Genomic DNA, 22,738 nt, shown 5'->3' on the forward strand with positions numbered 1-22,738 from the left:
TAACTGAGGAAGATCGATGGCATGTCTTAATATATATCTGATTTTACATTAGTTAAAGTTCCTGAACTTGTAGACCCTATGATACCTGTTGAGGGCATCTGGTGATTAATTTTGTCTCTGATAGTAATAATTTTATTATAACAGAAGCTCATGAAATCGTTGCTACTTAAGGTTATGGGGATATGTGGCTCAATAGAGCTGTGACTCTTTGTCAGCCTGGTTACAGTGCTGAAGAGGAACCTGGGGTTGTTCTTATTTTCTTCTATTAGTGTTGAGTAATAGGCTCCTCTGGCATTACGGAGGGCCTTTCTATATGTTTTAGGATTATCTTAAAACATATATGATCCGAATTTATCGGATTGAGGGCCTGTTCAATGCTGCTTGCAGCTTAATTATTGTGCCTTGCATAAGCAAGCACAATACTACTATCCCTCGGGCTTATTATTCTTCCGTACGTTTTTCGGCGTGCTACTCCTCCCGCAGCTTAAAAAAAGGTATCAAAACGTGCGGCTCGGTGAGGACATTAGTGCTATGACTTTTCTAAGCGTTTCGCCAAACGGTTTGCCGGTAAATCGCCAAAAACCGGTCCAAAAAATGAATGGGTGTGTATTGCGAGAATGTTCAACTGCCAGAGTGCGTGACATCATCACTAGAGTGTGGGGAGAGAGAAAAATGTGTGGAAAAATAAATTTGTAAACTGCTCTCAAGGCCACAAATGTCACTCTACAGAAATAATTTGTAGATAGAAACGTAGGTAAATTCGTTGGGGTCGCAGTGATACCACTGCTGAAGCTGTCAGACAAATAGTTTTGGCGGGAGACGCACTGATGCGCCAGCAACACCCTCTCACGGCCCCATCTACTCCCATGTTAAAATGCAGAGGAGGAATCTTGAAAGACGCTCGTTGAACCTCTTCTCTCTCAATCTCCCCAGGTCACATTTTTTAACTTTAGCCACTGAAACTCGGCAGTCCTATAGTCAACAAGATGACGACGCTCACAGTCTTTTCGGTTTTCATTTCGGTCGTTCCTGGCCTGGGTTAGAGGGGATTCATTTTAAATGTTTCTGTCTCTCTCAAGAGCTAGAGACAGAGAGAGAGAGAGCGCGCGCAGCTGCTGTGGGCTCCCCTGATTGCCATGACAACCAAAGCCTGGCTCTCTCACACACACACACACACACACACACACAGCTAGCTACAGAGGCTGACAAAGCATTAATAAGCTAGCGCTAGCTGGCTAGCTTAAGATAATTAGAAGGTGGCTAACAAGCAAACAATTTAAAGCTGAATGATTTTAATATTAACACAAAATAAGAACAATACACCTTAAATATTTTACCCTACTATGAGCTGTTCCTTAATTTACATTAGCACTCCTTCAGGAGCATAATACAATTAAACACATTAACCAAAGCTAGCACTTAGCTAGTGATTAGCGCTTAGCTAGCGATTAGCACATAGCTAGCGATTAGCACATAGCTAAGCGTTAGCTTTGGTTAATGTGTTTATGTGTGCTAGCTCTAGCTAAAGAGAATGACATGGTATTAATATGCTAGCGCTAGCTAAAGAGAATGACATGGTATTAATATGCTAGCGCTAGCTAAGGAGGATGACAGGTTATCAATATGCTATAGGGAGGATTACATGGCATTAATATGCTAGCGCTAGCGTGCTAGAGAGCAAGACATGGTATTAACATATGGGCCGGAGCAAGGCACAATCAAAATTTCTTTAGGAATTTTCTAGTTACTATTATTATTACTACAGTTACTATTATTACTATAATCACTGCTGATTGTCCCCCATCGTTGTTGCTGTCATCGTCATCATCTTCTTCATGTTCATCATCACCATCAGTCACTACTATTGGTGTAGTTGCTGCTACTTTTGTTGCTGTGCACATTTGTCTCTGTCTCTGTCCTTCTGTCGTTACCTCTGTTCTTCTCTCTCTTTCTGTCTCTCTCTCTCTCTCCCTCTCCCTCTATCTCTCTCTTTAACCCCAACTGGTCGAGGCAGACGGCCACCCACCTAGAGCCAGGGTCTGTCTGAGGTTTCTGCCTCTTAAAAGGTAGTTTTTCCTTGCCGCCGTCACCAAGTGCTTGCTCATAGTGTGAACTGTTTGGTCTCTGTAAATAATGTTATAAGGAGTATGGTCTAGACCTGCTCTTTTTGAAAAGTGTCCTGTTCTGTTATGCATCGGTGCTATACATTAAATTTGAATTGAATGGAATTCAAATGATCTTTTGATTGTGTTCTGGCCCGCCATTTTTGAAAACTTACTTGCAGACCCCTGATTTAGTATATTAAGAAAGCACAATGCATTTTCACTACTATTCCACTTCAAACCTACCTCCAGATATGGTTAACCTAAAACTTACTCTGATCATCTATAACATTATGAACAGCTGGCCACCCTTACTTGTCTGCGGATACGCAGCCCCGTACACAACAAACTGGGATGCACTGTGTGTTCTGATACCTTTCTGACATCAATTTGGTCTGGAACAGGTTAGCCATGCAGCATAGGTTACCATGGTGACTCACCTTGTTTATCATGGTGATAAATACTCTGGTAGCTTTGTGATACTGGAAAAAAGTAGGTTTAGCTCAAAGTAACAGAGTAACATCTTGATCTTGCTTCATACAGGCCCCAGCATTTCAACTGCTGTCATAAACTGCTATAAACCATATTGACATAGCTTGCATGTATGCTTTATAAACACAGTGCTACTGTCTTATATTGATTGATTAAAAAATAAAAAAATCTGAATAAACAAAACAACTACAAGTGAGGCAAACCCAACTTACCAGTTGTAGAACCAGAGTATGAACTAGGTAAAGTCAAGCTGATGTGGCTGTTCCAGTTGAACCTGAGCGTCAAACCAAAATATGTCGTCACAATGCCAAAGTAACCCCGCCGGAACAAGGAAAGCTTGCCATCTTCCATGGAGTAGGGCAGGTTCACTGACTGAGTGTTTACCTGGAGAGGGGGCAGTCATGGACATGTTACAAAAAATATATAGACAGAATTGGTATGTACCAGCATGTGCTTCATCATTGCAAAAGGCACAGCTTTTACACCTTATCCTACAACATCAGATTCAGTGATTCCACAGCACTGATAATAATATTTAAGATATACTTAGATACTACTTACTTTCTTTCTAAAAGGTAAGAAAGAAATGTGACATTATATGAGCTTTGTGCTTTTGCTTCTCATAGAAACGTTATAGCCCAGCTACCATGTGTTGCCACAAAATGCTGTCCCTTTGGTATGTCGTTTTTTTCCCCCTATGTACTATTATGAGATGATGTTAAAGTACAACAACAGCGGTTAGTCTATCTTTTCCTTATTGTCAACAAATCTGTAGTCTGTAGTTTGTAGTCTATGTCTAAATACAGTCTGGCTTCTCTACCCTGTCTGTGGCTCTCAGCCCCAAGCCCATTGGCTCCTTTTGAAGAAGTAAGTCTTGAAAACAGCACACAAATATAGTTTCATTAAAAAGATGTTCAATTATTTGTTAAAAGGCTTGGCACTGTGGTTTTTAATTTGCTGGGGACTATTTTCAGCTGTGGATTAACACACACTGGGTGCTCTAGTGAGTATATTTGGATAGTGCACTTTATAATGAGTAGAAACTATTAAGCATTAGTTAAGCATGAATAAATAATGAAATCATCATTTATAACGCATGAATACACATTAGTATGTAGTTTATAAACACAGTTAAAAATATTTTATTCATCATTGATAAGCACATTAGTTATGGATTAGTAAATACTGAATTCATCATTTATAAAGCATGATTCTGCTGTAAATAGTCATTACTATGTGGTTTATAATCACAGTTATAAATGTTTTACTCTTCATTGTACTGTACATTTCTGCATGCACTTGCACATCCACTATTCAGACATGTATTAATGAGTAGTGACTGTGTTAGCAGATGTTCTATAAAAACTCACAACAAATTCATTTTCTAATGATGGCCTATAAACAGTTATTAATGCAGGAATTCATGAATTGAGGCAGTTACAAAGCACTTACTACTCATTAATTAAGTATTTTGCGTGAGCTCATCTAAAGTGAGCACTATCTATGGCTTATTAAGCATTTACAAATGAGATATAAAGGCTGACAATGCCTCGAGACTCACAAAATGTTCAGTTATCTTAACAGACGAAGGAGAGACACAGCACAAAGGGATATAGAACATATTGTATTGATATTTACTGCAACTTCCCAACATATTGTATGAAGACGAACAAGGGTGGTTATGAAGACATGCTATTGTTGTGATCTTATCTGTTTCGGACGTGTACGTTGAGCTTGCAATCCCGCTCTCAGCACGTCATAAACGTGATGACGGTGGGAGGCGGGATGTTACGTCATATTTACGTTAACTCTCAGAAGTTTCTGACCGCCAAGGGGAGCATAGAGAAGCACATTGGAGTCGGCGGCCGTCGGCGGCCGTCAGCGGCTGTCAGTGGCACTAGTGGTGAGTATGTGTCTTTGTTTGGTAGCACACATTATGGTTGAAAGCTAACGTTAGCTTGTCAGCAGCTGCAGGTGTTTTTCAGCTTAGCCACCGCGGGCGGGTTGGTAACGTTAGTAACGTTAGTCGGGGATCGAGGGCAAACACCTGCAGCTGCTGACAAGCTAACGTTAGCTTTCAACCATAATGTGTGCTACCAAACAAAGACACATACTCACCACTAGTGCCACTGACGGCCGCCGACTCCAATGTGCTTCTCGGCTGCACTGTCAGAAACTTCTGAGAGTTAACGTAAATATGACGTAACATCCCGCCTCCCACCGTCATCACGTTGATGACGTGCTGAGAGCGGGATTGCAAGCTCAACGTACAGGTCCCAAACAGATAAGATCAAAACAATAGCATGCCCTTCATAAACCACCCTTGTTCGTCTTCATACAATATGTTGGGAAGTTGCAGTAAATATCAATACAATATGTTCTATCCCTTTGTGTTGTGTCTCTCCTTCGTCTGTTAAGATAACTGAACATTTTGTGAGTCTCGAGGCATTGTCAGCCTTTATATCTCATTTGTAAATGCTTAATAAGCCATAGATAGTGCTCACTTTAGATGAGCTCGTGCAAAATACTTAATTAACGAGTAGTAAGTGCTTTGTAACTGCCTCAATTCATGAATTCCTGCATTAATCACTGTTTATAGGCCATCATTAGAAAATGAATTTGTTGTGAGTTTTTATAGAACATCTGCTAACACAGTCACTACTCATTAATACATGTCTGAATAGTGGATGTGCAAGTGCATGCAGAAATGTACAGTACAATGAAGAGTAAAACATTTATAACTGTGATTATAAACCACATAGTAATGACTATTTACAGCAGAAACAGGCTTTATAAATGATGAATTCAGTATTTACTAATCCATAACTAATGTGCTTATCAATGATGAATAAAACATTTTTAACTGTGTTTATAAACTACATACTAATGTGTATTCATGCGTTATAAATGATGAATTCATTATTCATGCTTAACTAATGCTTAATAGTGTGTACTCATTATAAAGTGTTACCGGCTTTAGATAAACAGGATAAACAGGTATGCTGTGGCTCAGGATTGCAGGACTTCTTTTAAACCAATGGTTGGTGGTTTGATCCTGAGTTTCTACTGTCCCCATATCCATGTCCTTGAGCAAAAATAATGCCAGTGCCTTGAATGGCAGCTCCAACACCATTGCTTAGTGCACAGGCTAATGAGAGGCACATTTAAAACATTTAATCTTTGTAAAAGTGCTTTGCTTTGGCTAAAATTCATAAATTCACTAGTTCTTGATGAAGAGTGTGAAAAGGTATGGGCCTTCTTCTCAAAATCAAGAATACAAAGAGCAGAGTGGTAGTGTTGTCCTTAACTCACTGAAACAGTGAGGTTCAATTAACTCAGTTCAGAAGCACAGAGAACGCTGTTGTTGGTTTGAAATTATGATCTTGCTGCTATTGCACAATACCCCCAGCACAGAGGCTGCATGCAGTGTTCCAAAATAACACTAAAAATTATATGTATTACTTTAAGTCTGATCTATTCACCAGACTACTACAACTTCTTTGAGTCTTTTTTTTTTTTACAATGTTTGCTTTCTTAGCTTTATAGTATATATTAGTTTTCCTTTATTTTTAGTGCTTCAAACTCTCCTGAGAGCTGGCATACAAACACACAAAGCTGCTAACCACCATTGCAGCCTGAACAGTATTACTGTTGGGATAACCCATTACCCATATTACTACGAAAGAGACTAGGATCCCATAAGCTAAATGTAAGCTATCACTTGGAATCACTGGAATAAAACACCTGCTGGAGTAAGACACACTTTTAGAATATGTTTGTAATTTAGCCCATATTGATGGTCTTTTTTCCCCATATTTGTACATGTCATTACATCAAAAGTAGTACAAGGAAGGAAAAGCGGTGAACCGGTGACAGGGTCATGGATGACTATTAAATAAATAAAAATGCATTTTTCAATGTAAACTGAATTGAACCAAAAAAAGTTTCTTTGGACTGTTTCTACTTGATATGATACTATAAAAATATGGTGAGGAGAACTAGAAGTAAACACTCTAGTAGGACAATTGATCTTACCAGTATCTGTCCTGGACTGGTATGACTCATGCTGACAGTGAAGTTACCAAATAAACTAATAGAGACAGACTTGGTGAAGGACACAGCCTTGTTAGACCCTCTGTTCTCATTTTGGACCAGCACTTGGAATGGTACCAGGCTCTGCTCTGATCCCTTGATGAGCTGTGACAGGATATAGGTGCAAGTGCCCTGAAAATCAAATCTCCGATTGTCAAAGCTTCTGTAGTGGGGGTCTCCAGTGCCCTGGCATGATGCGTAGGATTCTGGGTAGCAGTCCCTTACACCCCCCTTCAAGGCACAGTGCTCGTTCTTCATACAGGTAACTGATGTGCACTTCAGGGGAGAACAGAACAAAATTTCAGATCACTATAAATGAAAACAAGAACTGCACCAAATACTGAAAAAATGTCTTATTATGGACCTCCATGTACCTTGATTGAGAGCTTTTGTTAACTTTTTTAAACAACTTTATTTTATATTATATATAATAAACACATAAAATAACTTATTTGGTCATCCTCAACAGACAATGATGTGTAATATAATCTGAGAAATAATTACTGTAATGTGACGTCTATTGGTAGCCATATCCACATATTTCAGAACAGCTTAAACTTCCTTTTCAAAGTTAGCACTGCAGTAATCTTTTATGAAACCCGACTTCAAATTGTGAGAGAATTTCCGGAAGTGGATTGAAGGGCAGTGTTTTACCACTGGTGTGCGGAAAGACTTACACTGTAGGAGTAGCAGTTAGTATCTGCATGTATAATAACATAATTTGCTCGTGAACATGTTTTATTGGACTCCCAATGCCCACACAGACATGGTAAGGTATATGAGATGAGACAATAAGAGGGGATGAGAAGAAAGTTGGATTTGAAGCCATGTCCACTGCAGCTTATGTACACAATATGTGTTGTGCATAGTGACTGATAGTGATAGGTCTTCACACAGATCATCCTGAGACCTTAAATATGTCTCTCTCTCACACACACCTCAGCTTTCCCATTAAGGCATTGACACCTGGTGGTGCAGGTGTTATCACCCCAGAAAATAGTGGTTGATGGATAATATCTGCCCAGATACTGACATCCACAGTTAGACTTAGAAACACATCTGAAATACACAAACATACAATTAATTGTAATTAAACATAGAGTACACCACATGCATGAAACACACACCCAAGACTGTGCTCTTGTATTTTATGGCTTAACCAGCTAATAAGTCAGTTCTGCTAACTGAGGATCTTTTTCCTGTGTATGACTTCTGCTGTTGTCCAGTAATGTTTTAGGTATATTTTCACAGTGAATTCTATTGTTGATTTCAGGCATATTGTTCTCTTTAATAAATGTGTGTGTTTTAATGCATTGACCAACTCTAGATAGATAGATAGATAGATAGATAGATAGATAGATAGATAGATAGATAGATAGATAGATAGATAGATAGATAGATAGATAGATACTTTATTTATCCCGAGGGAGCCCTAGAATGATCATTTCATGAAACTTCAGCCAACGCCTGTGACCACAATGTGACTAGTTGTGGTGGCTGTACTTGTTGTTCAGTGATTGATTGCTAGCTTCTTTGCATCTCTTTTATCTACAAAGGGTCTGGTGCATCTCAGTGGCAAAACAGCAGGGCTATGGTTAAAATGTAATTGTCAGGTTAAGCCAATCAATCTGTATCATGATGCAGATATAAAATGCAGAGAGTCCTCAGCACTTGCCAGCTTCCCTGAAAACTGAGTTGAGCAAGGAGAGGAGTCACTGTAAGTCACTGGTTCTCTATGAAAACCAGTGACTTACAGTGACTTAAAACTTCTTTGATTTTACTGATCAAAATGGCTGCTTGTCTTGTCTTGTCTTGTCTTTTGTCTTTTGTGTCATGCTTCAGAATTGTATGTATTTTTGTCTGAACACTAAAAAACATTTTGGGTTACGTTAAGATCACGAAGAACCTGGTGTCTTTTGGGGAAACCAATGGCCTGCCTTAGTATGGATATAGGATTGCATAACATAAACCTGGCAACCTGTTTTCATGCATAAATGTTCTGAAATCTTTAACTTCTAAAGGCTTTTTGGGTAAGTATTTTCATATTAGTAAGAGTAGCATCATTGCTATGTTACCTGTCTCCACTAAGCACCAGTCCTTTATTACACTGGCATCCCTCCACACAGAGTGTTTTACATTGCGCTTCACTGTCTGGGGACACACAGGAGCCAGGGCAAGCTGAACCACACGCCTCATAGTGGCTACCTGCTGGACAGGAAAGGACTGGGACAAGGGAGAGGGCAGATCATTTTGTTAATCACGCTCCCATTGTGTAGTTTTTATATCCACATGTAATTGATTAAAAGGTGACAGGTAAAGTCAGTATATGTTAACTAAAACTCCTCTCCAGATATGTAATAAGACACATACTCACACACAACAATAATGTGTCTGATATGTTATGCAAAAAGTATAATTTCAACATTAAAATCCTTCAAAAGACATCTACTCCTTCTACCTCATCTATGAATATGCAAATGTTATTCATTTAAAAGTTTTCCTGCTGGACACAAGATGTTTCCTATTGTCCATTTTCCGTGTATGTGCACTGGTGGCTTCAAGTCTCATCACACATGTAGAGGTTGCATATTGGACCAGCAACTTTCAATAAAGCCATATAAGTATATTATAACATTATTGTCTCCAATTATTATGTGTTGTAATGGACATTTTTAAGAACCTAAACAACTCTTTGACCTGGTCATTGTAAAACCATACGCAACTGTTAAAGAGGCTATTATATGCATATAACCTCTAGCCCTGTTTCTAATTACACTCTATGTTCAAGTAAACAGTGGGATGTTGAGACTTCACTAAGAAGCCAAGGACATGATCATCGCACCACACTATCTGTCTGTTTACTGTCCCAGAACTCAGGAATGTGTAACTGTGTTAGAGTGATGCTCCAACAGGGATTAAACCATACTACTTTTTACAATCTTGGCTCTTTCGAACTTTCAAATATGACAGTGTGTGACTGTTGCGTTGAAACCATTAATGGATGACTTGAATAAAACTTTACAGAAAGACAAGATCATACTTTGTATGCTTTATTAAACAAATTGCCACCACATTTTGGCGTTGTCGGCAGGATCACTCCTGTGACAGGATTTCGGTCACTGAGGGCTGAAGGTAAAGACTGTGCATGGCTAGAGTCTTGGACTCTGACCTCAACCTCCCCGCCAAACAAGGGTATAGAAGTGAGGGCCTGACGCCTGAGAACTGAGGCTCGCTCACCGCAGTGATCCAAAGAACCAGGTGGCCTAGATGACTGTCTTTCTGGTAAATGCATTCAGGGGGGCCCAGGGTAATCGATTCTCACCAACTAGAGTGTGAGTTGTGACAGATGTGTGAGCAGGGCAGGTAAAGGATTGGTCTGCTGCATTAAGTTGCATGCATGTGTGTGAAAGGATTGGGGGGGGGGAAGGAGAGAGAGTGAATATTTAACTGCAGAAAATTAAGAGGAAAAGAAAAGAGGACATTAAAAGGACATTCATTTTGGACCTGTAAAAGTATTTTCTGAAACAGTGAGCTTCAAGGTCCATGTAAATTGGAAGATGGACAAATTCTAAATTTAAAGAAAAGTTGTGAAACCAACATCACTTTGAGAGAACAACAAAGGCATGATTCTGAATCCCTTTTGGGGAATTTGTTTTAAGAGATTAAATGGGAAAATTAGTTCAACCAATAGCAATAGCTCCATCGTTATTACTCCTTTTGACATTCAGTTATAACCAACTGTAAACAAAGTACTGACCAACTTGACATGTGGGTTAAAGAAAGTAGATTTCCAAACACTGACAGCTTTAGCATAAAACATTTACAAATGTAAAAACTAAAAGAGAAGGGATAGAGGAACAAAGCAAAAGAAAGAAAAAAGGAAATGTTCTCAGAGCAGAATAGTATATTATCTAATCATCACTAAACACCTCTACGTCTCAGTGCCTCAAACTAGATCCTGATCTGGACTCGGCTCTACCCAGAAGACAGCAGCCGGCACTATGAAAAGACCACCCGGCACCACAAGCAGCCGCAACAGCCTCAACAACAACAGATGCAACCAACAGAATCCATCCAGGATTCAGGCGCAGGAGAGACTCTATCAGAATCCCGACACAGACTGGCAGAATATCTAGCCAGACTCACAAAGGTCCACAAAACACACACTGGACTTCGCAGATCAGAGGCTATGGGGGGAACAATCCCATATCCCCCTGTGAGGGGGCATTAAGCCAGAAATCAGTGACATAGTGAAACGTAACTGTGTTTTATTTGACATGCCAAACAAAAATTAAAAGTTAAAATATGAATTGTTAATAACTCCTCTTCTTGCTAGGATCCTGTTTGTGGACCTCAGCTCTGCTTTCAACACCAGCATCCCAGCTCTGTTACAGGACAAGCTCTCCCAGCTCACAGTGCCTGACTCCACCTGCAGGTAGATCACAGACTTCCTGTCTGACAGGAAACAGCACATGACTGCACTCTCTCTCGCTCTGATAAAAGTATCAGGGGATTGTTGCAACAGAGACCTATTCTCTCACAGGGAGTCACTTGCTGCCACTAGCTAGTTGGGGCCAGTGGTGGGGTTGTGGTTCAGGAGGTAGAGCGGGTTATCCACTAATCAGAAGGTTGGTTGTTTGATCCCTGGCTCATCCCGCTGCTTGTTGGTGTTTCCTTGAACAAGATTAACTGAACCCCAATTTGCTTCCGATGTGCATCGGCATATGCATGTCAATGACTTAGTTTTTGTCCGTGACGGCTTTTGCCATGTGTGGTTTCTGCCTCTTAAAATGAAGTTTTTTTCTTGCCACAGTTGCCAAGTGCTTGCTAATGGTGGAAACTGTTGGGTCTCTGTAAATAATGTTATAAGAAGTACGGTCTAGACCTTCTCTATTTGAAAAGTCCTGAGATTTTTGTTATGAATTGGTGCTATACAAATAAAATTGAATTGAATTGAATTCTAAATTAATTTCGGGAAGATCTTTTTGGTAAAAGTATTTTTTTTGCATTTGTGATCTTTAAATCATGGAACAGAGGGCCCAGCATCTCTGTGAGTAAGGAGGAAAAATTCTCATCACTCTGCTACACAGATACCATGAGAGTGTACTTCAGTTAGGGTGTGCATCTTCCAGGTAGACAATAATAACCTTACTATATAGGTGTCATATTTTTTCATCCCTCTTTTCAAATGATGGGATGAGTGTACCTCGACAGAGCTTATTTAATCAGCCCCACCTTTTCAGTCCTTTACTACTGGATCTACCTTGACTTTTAAACACTGTTGTGAAACTAGAGCCTCTTCATTTTGCATCATGGTTTATGATAGTTATAGCACTCGCAGTTGTGACAGTGTTGTGACAAGGAATAATATTTTGCTAACTGACTTACAACATTTGGAAACCTTTCTCCACTTAGGGCTGACTTTTACTCCTTCTGACAGGCAGGCATCATCATAACTCTTCAAGTTGTCACAGAGAATCTGTCTTGCACCTGGACAAAAAAACAGACCCATTAACACATAATTAATATTAAATAATTAAAAATGTAGTAGAGACTAGTAGACTGTAGTGTAACTGCTGAAAAAAAAAAGATATGCCATTATTCCACTGAAAATATCCAATCCTGCAAAAAAGTAAATGATAAAGCAATATCCGATTGCATCAAATCCAGAAGGGTTTTTCTATGTCGGGCAACAGTTATAGTGACAGTGAATGCACAGAAGAATAGCAACTTTATTTTTTAACTAGTGGACATGTGGTTACTATGGACTATGGACTATCTGCCACTGAGCCACAGCCGCCCAAAAAAAGTCATTATAATGAGAAACTTCCTCAAAATAATGACTTAGTATCTCAACATTTTGACTTTGTATCTCAAAATAATGAAAAACGTTTTCAATCTTTTTATACGTAATCATACATACACTTCTTCTTCTTAACTTTCTCTCAAGGGTCCGGAGACTTCGTTTGATATTCTTCTCCCTGTATACTAACAGCTGCACCTCCAGTCACCAGTCCGTCAGGCTCCTGAAGTTCGCGGATGACACCTCCCTCATTGGGCTCATCTCTGGTGGAGATGAGTCCGCCTACAGATGGGAGATTGACCATCTGGTGACCTGGTGCAGCCAGAACAACCTGGAGCTAAACGCTCTGAAAACAGTGGAGATGGTTGTAGACTTTAGGAAGAACCCAGCCCCACCCGCCCCCATCATCCTGTGTGACTCCCCAGTTGACTCTGTGGAGTCCTTCCGCTTTCTGGGTACCATTATCACCCAGGACCTCAAGTGGGAGCTGAACATCAGCTCCCTCTCTAAGAAAGCCCAGCAGAGGATGTACTTCCTGCGGCAGCTGAAGAAGTTCAACCTGCCAAAGACAATGATGGTGCACTTCTACACTGCCATCATCGAGTCCATCCTCACCTCATCCATCACCATCTAGTACGCTGCTGCCACTGCCAAGGACAAGGGCAGACTGCAGCGTATCATTCGATCAGCTGAGAAGGTGATCGGCTGCAATCTGCCATCCCTCCAGGACCTGTACACCTCTAGGACCAGGAAGCGTGCAGGTAAGATTGTGGCTGACCCCTCCCACCCCGGTCACAATCTCTTTGAGATACTTCCCTCTGGCAGGAGGCTGCGGTCCATCAGGACTAAAACGTCTCGCCATAAAAACAGTTTCTTCCCGTCGGCAGCTGGCCTCCTTAACAAGGCCCAGATTACCCACTGTCATTGACTCTTATACCCACCCTGTATATACAGTATGCATTACATTAATGCACCTACGTTCTTCTGCTCAGCTTTCTCTTTCTCTTCTTATCTTTATCTATTTATTTTTTGAAAGTACTTTATTTTCCTTTGTGATTTCTGTGTGATTTCTGTGTGATTTAAATTTGAATAATTGTATATTTGTATATTTGTATTTGTATATGTATATATTTTTATGTACCAACTGCACCAGGTCACATTCCTCGTAGGCATAAAAACCTACTTGGCAATAAACAAATTCTGATTCTGATTCTGATTCTGATATTATGTATTCCTCCAAAACGGCTAAAGCAATTTGTGAATCCACATCTGAAGTAGTCTTCAATGACAGTATCCATTTGGTCTACCAAACTTTGTCTCATTCACTTGTTTCTTCTGCTTTGGAGCATATGAGGAAACAACATACAGGCCTATTCTAATTTAGGCTTCTCATTATATTTAGATACATTTTTTTGAAATACTAAGTCAAAAAATTTTGACAGTTTCTAATTTTTTTGAAATACTAAGTCAAAAAATTTTGACAGTTTCTCATTTTTTTGAAATACTAAGTCAAAATATTGAGATACTAAGTTATTTTAAAAAGGTTTCTATAAATAATCCTTTTTTTCCCTCATATACGTGGAAATGGGCTTCCATAGTAGGTTTCTCACAACTCCAGAAGCTAGATATTTACTACCTGTTACAATGTAAAGGTACTAAGTGAATTCCATCTAGCAAAACAGTGTGCCAAAATTGTGAGCTTCAGTTATTACTTACCTTTATTGACACAGACATCATAAACACAGTTGTCCAAGTACAAAGTGGGGTCAACTTTTTTGTGACAGGCTGAAAATGGTCCATCTGCCATTGTCAGAATCCCACAGAGTTTGGGTTGGCGGAAGTGGGCCTGCTGCTGCAGTGAACATGTGGGGCAGCGACCAGCACAGTTATCATGACAGAACAAATCAGAATCATTCACTTTCCACTGCTGGATCATCTTCAGCACAGCTGAGAAACGGGATCCTGTAAGAGACAAAACAGCTGCTGAAAGCTTTTTAATGATTCCAAATCACACAATTTGGACTTCTGGGTGAGTGAACAATTTAAGATGACATTCAGCTCAGTTCAGAACTTCAGATTACATTTATTTTAGTATAATGTCTTTTAAAGGTATTTACTTCTAAAGTGTATTGAGATATTAAATTGAAATTGGGAAGCATGATGTCCAACATGAGTGGAAAAGAGCATACTGTAGTAGTTTGTCAGTAATATGTATTGTAGATCATGACAGAAAATTGAAGGCTATATTACATTTTGGCCCTTTAAAACATTTTAATCCCCAACACACACCATGCACCAAAAGTTCAATTTCTTAATGTTTTTTCTAAAATGAATGTGATCTCTGTTCATGTCTCAGTCAGCAGGTGTTATTGAGTTTGTGGGAGGGCCTTAAAATATATTTTTTAATATTTTATTTCTCTTTGCAACATATCTTACAGTGAAGAAACTTTGCTTCAATACAAGCAACATTTGCATAATCAGTTAACTCAAATAATGATGAATGATTTGTACAAATGCTACCAATATTAATTAACAACTTGTTTAGATTCTGGAGATAAAATGTTGTAAAAAAACAGTTTCAAATATGTTCAAAATTGAGGTTGCACAAACATGTACTGTACAAAAATGCTTCCCATTTACATATATGTAAGCCAGTTTTATCTGCAAATTAATTGTCTATTCACACAGATGGCACATATACTGTATGTCAAATGATGTGCTTGGAACCCATACAAAACAATATGTGGCTTTAATTGATATTTTAGTGAGAAGCCACATTTTCTGATCTACTCCTGTTTTATCAAATTATTATTTCTTTCTTTATTAAATTAATTCATTAATTTACATTTGTATTGATATATATCAAGTATATGGCAAATTTTGATATTGTATCCAGCAGCACAACAGCAGTCATGTCATGTTTATATACCACTCTGTTGCTTTTGCATTTTCTTTAACAGCAATATTGTCCTCAGTCACTTATAAATCTCCACCGACTTTTACTAGTGAAGCTACTGCCGTCAACTTGTTCCATCCAACCACTTCTGTTTCTACTGTCCTTTCAAGCCCCTCTCGCACCTTTTGGTTCAGGCAGGTCATCTTTCCTGTCCCCATTATAGTTTCCACAGAGGCCTCTGAGATGTTGATAGTAGGAGGATGGCACTGTGATATACAGCCTCATGTTCCAGTCATATTTTACAGTTAGACCAAAGTCAGTGTTGAGGGAAGCATAGGCTCCACTCTGCTTTACGGAGACCTGGCCACCCAACAAACTGACAGGCAAGTACTGGAGTTCTCCATTCACCTGTAGGTAATAACAAAACTGTAACTGTATTGCAACACAAGGTCAGCTTGTGAGAAATTTCTGTTGATAGTTTGTGAAAAGCACCAGAAATTCTAAAAAGTTCACAACATTCAAGCAGAACTGTGAAGTTGTGCTTTATTAGCTAATTGGCATCAGCTGCATCATTCATGCTTCACCAGCCACTTGACTACTAGCTACCTATTTTGTCCAATCATATTAATTCTGGTGTAAGCAATGGCCATTAAAACCTGTCTTCACTATTACTCATGATATGTTTCTGCCAGCACAGTCCACCAGCCCCACACCAAACTCCCCCTCATGTACTAAGGTTTGGCAATGCTAGTTAGGGCCCAAGCACTGAATGTGCGAAGGCCCTATTGTAACTGAAGGAATTCTTCTTTTTCTTATTAGGGACCGAGCACTGACCAGTGCAAGGCCCTATTGTAATGCAAGGAATTATTATTTTTGCCGCCTTCGACCGCATATTTGGCGGCCGCAACATGCTCGAAAAGTCATGGAAAATTGCACAAATTTCAAACGGAGCGAAAATAAGACACGTAAGGCCGACACGTAAGGTCGCCATGTACGAAAATTGGTACGCAATTTTGGCGATTTACACATGTTGTATTTGAACTAACTCCTAACTAACTAGGAATTTATTGGACCGACTTCAGATTTAGACACAGCCATCTAAACACATTCATCATTAAAAGTTGTGCTATTCAGTTTTTTTCGTCAAACATTGTCTCCGTGTCGTGGCGTCCCATGGCATGCAATTTCAAACCTTCGTCATGAAAGAGGGATTCGTCATAACTTCTGCGTACATGATCCGACTGCAACAAAACTTCACATGTTTGATAAGAGTCCCGCCCTGAACCCGTCTATTTGATAATATTCAGAAATAGTGAGAGCACCGCCTAGTGGCAATGGGAAGTATCATGTTTTATACTTTCATGTTCTACTCCTAGCAGGATGATCAGATCCACCTGAAATTTACTTAGAAAATGCAAAACACATTGTTGATGATATGTGTTGACTGTGGTGAAGGAGGCGTGTCTGTGGCATGGCGGGAAATTTTGATGTGCATTGTATTTGAACAAACTCCTCCGAGGGAATTTATCGGATCAATCTAATGACATTCATGATTAAAAGTTGTGCTATTTACAACAGTCCATCGAACAGTGCGCCCGTGGTGTTGCGTTGAATTTCGACCATTTACTACAAAACAGACAGTACTCAACTTCAGTGTACAATGTCCAACCTACACTAAACTTCACACATTCTGTAACAGTCCCACCCTGAACACATCCTCACAAGTTCAGTGTACATTATCTGATCTCAATGAAACTTCACATGTTTGATAAGAGTCCCGCCCTGAACACGTCTATGTGACAATATTCAGATATTGTGAGAGTTTTTATGTTTGTGCATTTTATCCATTTCCCTGTATTTCTGTTGTCGTTTTGTAAATTCTTTTGTTTGGAAAATTCTTTCATGATTGCCCAGAAAATATCAGGAAATGGTAAATGGTAAATGGACCTGTACTTGTATAGCGCCTTTCTAGTCTTCCGACCACTCAAAGCACTTTTACACTACGTTGAAATTTGATTATTTATTTAATTTTCAGTTGTCGATATTATGTATTCAGATTCAGATTTTTACATTTTCAAATCTTATAATTTTGGTTTGTATCTTTTTCAGACTTATGGCCTTGATATGGTGTGGGAGGCATGACATCAACTGAGGGGCAGCAAAACAAAGAAGGTGAGGATAGATTTCTTCTTGGCATTTTTATGGGTTATTTAATTGACGCAGAGGTGTCTGCAACCTGAATTCTATGTAAAGACGACATGGATAGCTCCATTGGCTGCAATAAAAAAAATTATACCATGCACTCTAATAGAGAAATGTCCTGACTTCTCACTTGATTTATTAGCTTAGTAAATGGTAAATGGACCTGTCCATCGAACAGAAACTAACATTCATACACATTCACACACCGATGCACGGCATCAATTTGGGGTTCAGTATCTTGCTCAAGGATACTTCGACATGTGGCACCAGGAGCCGAACCCACAACCTTCCGATTAAGGAACGACCCGCTCTGCCTCTGAGCCACAGCCTCCCGTAGTAAACAGTTTGCTAATGAGTTTATGGTCTCAATTGTAGTTTCAAGTCTTCTTCGATACATTATGATGTTCATTGAGTAAATTATGGTCCAATTTAGAGTAAAATAGACATGTGCTTTTGGGCGTAGCTATCTCGACAAGTCACTCTCAATGAGTCTGTCAAGCACACAGCACAAAACTCAGCAAATGATTTCTAAACAGAGAAATATTTAAAGTCCCCCCATGACCTGCAAGGCTCATGTGACTTATAGGGTAGCTAAGCTAGCATTAGCACCTGCTAGCATCTTTATTGCCAGGCCAACCACTATTGGCTGAGCAAGCTACAATAGTGTTATTGTATAGCAAGTGGAAGTAAAATTAGAGCTCATTCTCATCTCATCATTTTAGGGGTTTTCACAAAGTGGACACATTGCAATAAGGAATGACAACTGAAGATAATGTTTGTTGTCCTTTTATATAAAATAATTATTTTTCCTTTTCATTATCAGAAATTTCTTGAGCAAACATTCTTAACAGAGCTGATGGATGTCTTTTGCTGGGCATAGAGCCACACATTAAGAATGACAAAAAACATAGACAATAGACTATACTGTAAAAATTAAAAAGTGACTTAAACATGTGTGTGAATATAAGTAACATTTGCATAAATATTAATGAAAAGTATAGTTTGTTACCTTAATAGTTTAGTTTAGTTTATTTTTAAACTAAATATTAAATTAAGATTTAATATAGAATCTCTTACCTGTATTTGTCTTCTGTTTCCGCCTATGACAATCGTCTGCTTGTGAACACTGACAGTTACAGTCCTCACAAATGAAACTCGCCGATTACCTCTGTGGTCATTCTTGGTCATCACAGTGAAAGGCAGAATGTCAGATGCCGTCTTTGCAACTGTTGCCATAATGTAAGTGCAGGAACCCTGAAAGGCATGTTATTAGACAACTGAAGCAAAGAAAATTAAAAACATTTTTGGTTCCTCATCTCTCAAAGCCACAAAGGAATCAGGAACAGTGAGTTGGATTTACAGTATCAGACCATAGCTAACCCAGCAGACAAGCAAAATAACAAAAAAACTTAATTTTATACAACTATAGATAATCGCAATCGTCCAACACTGTCCAATTGTACCCCCTGCTAAGTGGACAGCACAGTGCATGAGAGTTGGTATAAGCAATAGTGACAGTGAGCTCTGCCAACTCTACCTGGAAGTCATAGCGTCTGCCATCAAATGTCAAGTAGTGTGGGTCACCTATCACACGGCAGGTTGATGTGGAAATATGGACACACGCTCCGTTCACACAGCGTTCCTTTACTTGACATTTTACCTGTTCACATGGATCAGTGGGTGGTGCAGGGGTGGAGTGACCTACAGGAAATATAAACACACCCTTGACATACATATACTGTATCTGCACTATAGCAGGAATCTACGTGAGTTTGTATGTATACCTTCAGAACAAATTCCAGCAATGCCATACGCATGGCGGTATTTCCCACCGTAGACGTAGACTGCCATACGGGCATCACCTTCCACTGTCACATGACTCTGCTCTTTCCCCACTGGTACATTGGACCACACCCAGCGCTTATCTGACAAGAAGTTTATCCACTTAGGTGAAAGGCACCGAGCCTTAAGACACACCTTCACACTACCTGCCCCCTCCCTCTCTGACAGGATGGCAACAGTACTGGGAATCCCGCCCACTGTCTCAACTGCCCAATCAGTAGCAAGCTTGCAGGTAGGAGTCAGCGTTATCAGAAAAGGGTCATTTGGTTTATTGTTGCTAAGAAGCAGCACCATTACTTTCTTGTCACTCTCGACAACCAGTGGATGTTTGAAGATCACTTTCTGCAAGGTGACATCTCCAGCCATCCTTAGTTTCCTGTTGGTGTAAGTGTAATATAATTAGTTGGTTAGATTAGAAGTGTAGTTTGAGTTTAGATGAACTGAGAAAAATAATTTGATTCATTTATAATAAATAATTAGATGGAAAGACATAGAAGCACATTACATCCAAAAGAACACAACAGAAGTTTCAGGACTCTTCGGCTACTTGTCAATGATGTTGTGAAACTAGCAAATCATGTTTATTTTAGTTTGTGTGCTTCCAGTATTACAGGACATACAGCATGCTGAGCACTAGGCCTTTTGTAATTACCAGCATGGAAACTTTTAATGTAACTCAGTTCTGTGGTGTGTCTGTGCACTGTTTCTCATGTGTGTTGATAAAGTGATGAAGATGTTTCTGCATTTGCTTGTGTTTTGGTTGTATTTTCCTGTTGCACTGCATTGAGCTCCCTTTGCATGTTGGAAAACATGAAATGGGACAGTTTTCTCACATGTGCTTTAGGAGAGTTAATTGATGTATTAAAACATTTATATTACATTATATTTTTCAGCGTACACAGTGTCATTATATGTTAGATGGATAAATGGATGATGAGTATGTGTGCATTTGGATGGATAGGTGGACATACCAGACCATGTGGCTTCAACAGTATATTAGAATGAATATAATAGAATTATAATATAATAGAAACTTAACTGTTTGTTTAAGAGTTTTCCCTTGTGCAGTGTCACCTCAGTGTTGTCTTCAGTAGCTACTATCACTGCCCAGTTTATGGCCTTACAGTTGCTGGTCGTGGGTACCATGTATTCTTTACCAAGGCTTGCCAAAGGAGGAAGCTGTTCATACACATGTTCACACTTCAAACCCAAAGACAGACACTGGTGGCCTGCCAAGACCGCTACAGGATTCTGAGATTGAATCCGCATGCCTGTCAATGTTTTATGACTTCGTACAAGGTAGGATGCATAGGGTGCCAGGATAACAGTCACTGCTTTTCCACGCTGCCACCTAGATCCACCTCTTAGCAACACATCAGCACCAGGTAAGATGGTGATCTGGTTGTAGCTATTGCCATTAACGATAGCCAGTAGCCTGTCCATGTACTTAATGCTTCCTGAGGGTGTGAACACAAAGTAGTCAGTACCAAGCTCTGCTGTTGGGGAAACCACTGTGCCATCTCCCGTGGCGTGGCGACGGTTGAAAGAGACCACAGAGATTTCAGCACTAGATGAGATTCGTACTGCTGAGTTTGGAGTAACAAACTGCTGTTGCAGCTCAGATCCACATGGAAGAGAAACCCACCGGCTTTCACCTGCAGAGAGGGTCAGCTGCCTGGAGAAATCCACTGAAGCCACCTGCAGATTAGCCTGGATTTGTTAAACAATCAGAGGCAACCTTAAAACATACCAGCCCACTGTCACTCCCAACTTAAATACAGCTTTTCAGTGGCCCTATGCTTTGAATAATCACGCTGTAGGTATCCTGGGTCATTTCTGGTCTTGAGTTATTTAAGTTAGCTCCATAACATACAAATAATAATTGTCTGCAGCGTACCGGTGCAGACAATTATTGTTATATAGTACTACACAATGTAGGAGGTAACCATGTCTTTTATGCAAATATCAGTCCTGATTTATCAAAGGGAAGAAAATACAATCATATGAGCAGTCCACATATGATAAAAAAAAACGTATAACAATGCAGTTCAGAAATTTCCAAGTTAGTGTGTAGCACAAAAATTTAATTTACAAAATCATGTAATCATGTGTACATGTACTACATGTAATTGATGTAGTGTATAATGACTGCTCAGTAGTGGCTGTATGTATTAAAGCATTGTTTGCACAGATAAATAGTTTTGAGGCTATAGTTTGATTCGAACAGACAGGTTTCAGGAAACGTGCAAAAGGATTTTAAAAATTAAACCTGTAAAACCTTTTTTTGCAGTGTTGCAGTGTTGCAGTGTCGACCTTTGATTAAAAATATCAGTCACCTGTATATGAACACTGGCTTCAGACCCGTGAGCAGTCAAAACCACATGGAGACGGTGGTCTTTTTCAGCAGTACGCTGGTAGTTAGGAAGAAATGTTGTGATGAACTCCTTTCCTGTAGCACAACCATGACATACTGGAGAGGAGAAGAGAAGAGAAGAGAAGAGAAGAGAAGAGAAGAGAAGAGAGGTTTTATAAACTTAAATAAACCATGATAGAACTCAGTAATAATATTACTGGCCTGCGACAGTCATACCTGCCATGAGTGCAGCAGCCAAGCACATCATGAGAAGTTTTATTTTCATAGCTAAGAAAGAAAAAGAGAAATAAATATATTTGTACATAATGTTGAACATTATGTGTTGTGCATATTTTCTTAACAAAAACCAGCATATTTCATTGGGCAGTTTTCAGTGTTTCCCAATTTTACAGCACACACACAATTCTGAAATGCTTTAGAAGCAAATATGTCTATGGTAGTGTGAAAGCTGAAACTTAAAGGCAGAGGCAATGGCTGATGTATAATGCCGATATCAAAACAAAGACAGATCATGTGTAATTTTATTCTGTTCTATTGGAAATTTGGGCATATATTTACAGCAGGATGCATGAGAGTTATACTACAATGCGCAACACTAACTTTTTCACCACGTATTGTTTTGCACTAAGTCACTGCACTCAAGACATTTTTTTTTCTTTCTTGACATGTATTTCTTATATAAATACTGTTTAGAGTGCTGTTGGGATCCAAGGATATCTTTCAATATGAACTTGTTCATTTGAAGTGTTTAACTGAAACACAAAGGAACATGTTGGAATCTGACTATGTGCTCAGAAAATAAGGAATTCTCCTGTATGTAAGCCATAAAACTTTTCTTGTAGTAGTCTAAAGACAAAGGGAACACGCCCACCAGATAACAGACCCCTCTGCGGAGGGGTCCCGGAATGCGGCCAGGGTGTGTCATAAAGGCAATA

At 39.4% G+C, this 22,738-nt stretch overlaps 1 protein-coding gene across 3 annotated transcripts in view; it reads right to left on the minus strand.

The window, feature by feature from the left end:
- The window catches only part of LOC127367422 (IgGFc-binding protein), a 102,723-nt gene that overhangs the window by 64,329 nt on the left and 15,656 nt on the right, over window positions 1–22,738 (minus strand). For all 3 annotated transcript variants that reach the window (XM_051407229.1, XM_051407228.1, XM_051407227.1), the window contains 13 exons: window positions 22,020–22,070; window positions 21,766–21,899; window positions 20,469–21,127; window positions 19,372–19,805; window positions 19,125–19,288; window positions 18,665–18,841; window positions 15,568–15,793; window positions 14,206–14,451; window positions 12,075–12,176; window positions 8,762–8,909; window positions 7,625–7,745; window positions 6,630–6,962; window positions 2,807–2,978 (listed from right to left, as the gene is read on the minus strand). In XM_051407229.1, the coding sequence (XP_051263189.1) occupies window positions 2,807–2,978; window positions 6,630–6,962; window positions 7,625–7,745; window positions 8,762–8,909; window positions 12,075–12,176; window positions 14,206–14,451; window positions 15,568–15,793; window positions 18,665–18,841; window positions 19,125–19,288; window positions 19,372–19,805; window positions 20,469–21,127; window positions 21,766–21,899; window positions 22,020–22,070 (2,967 nt within the window). The remainder of the gene's footprint in view (window positions 1–2,806; window positions 2,979–6,629; window positions 6,963–7,624; window positions 7,746–8,761; window positions 8,910–12,074; window positions 12,177–14,205; window positions 14,452–15,567; window positions 15,794–18,664; window positions 18,842–19,124; window positions 19,289–19,371; window positions 19,806–20,468; window positions 21,128–21,765; window positions 21,900–22,019; window positions 22,071–22,738) is intronic.

Source organism: Dicentrarchus labrax, unplaced genomic scaffold (assembly GCF_905237075.1).
Source record: "Dicentrarchus labrax unplaced genomic scaffold, dlabrax2021, whole genome shotgun sequence".
NCBI classification, from domain to species: Eukaryota; Metazoa; Chordata; class Actinopteri; family Moronidae; genus Dicentrarchus; species Dicentrarchus labrax.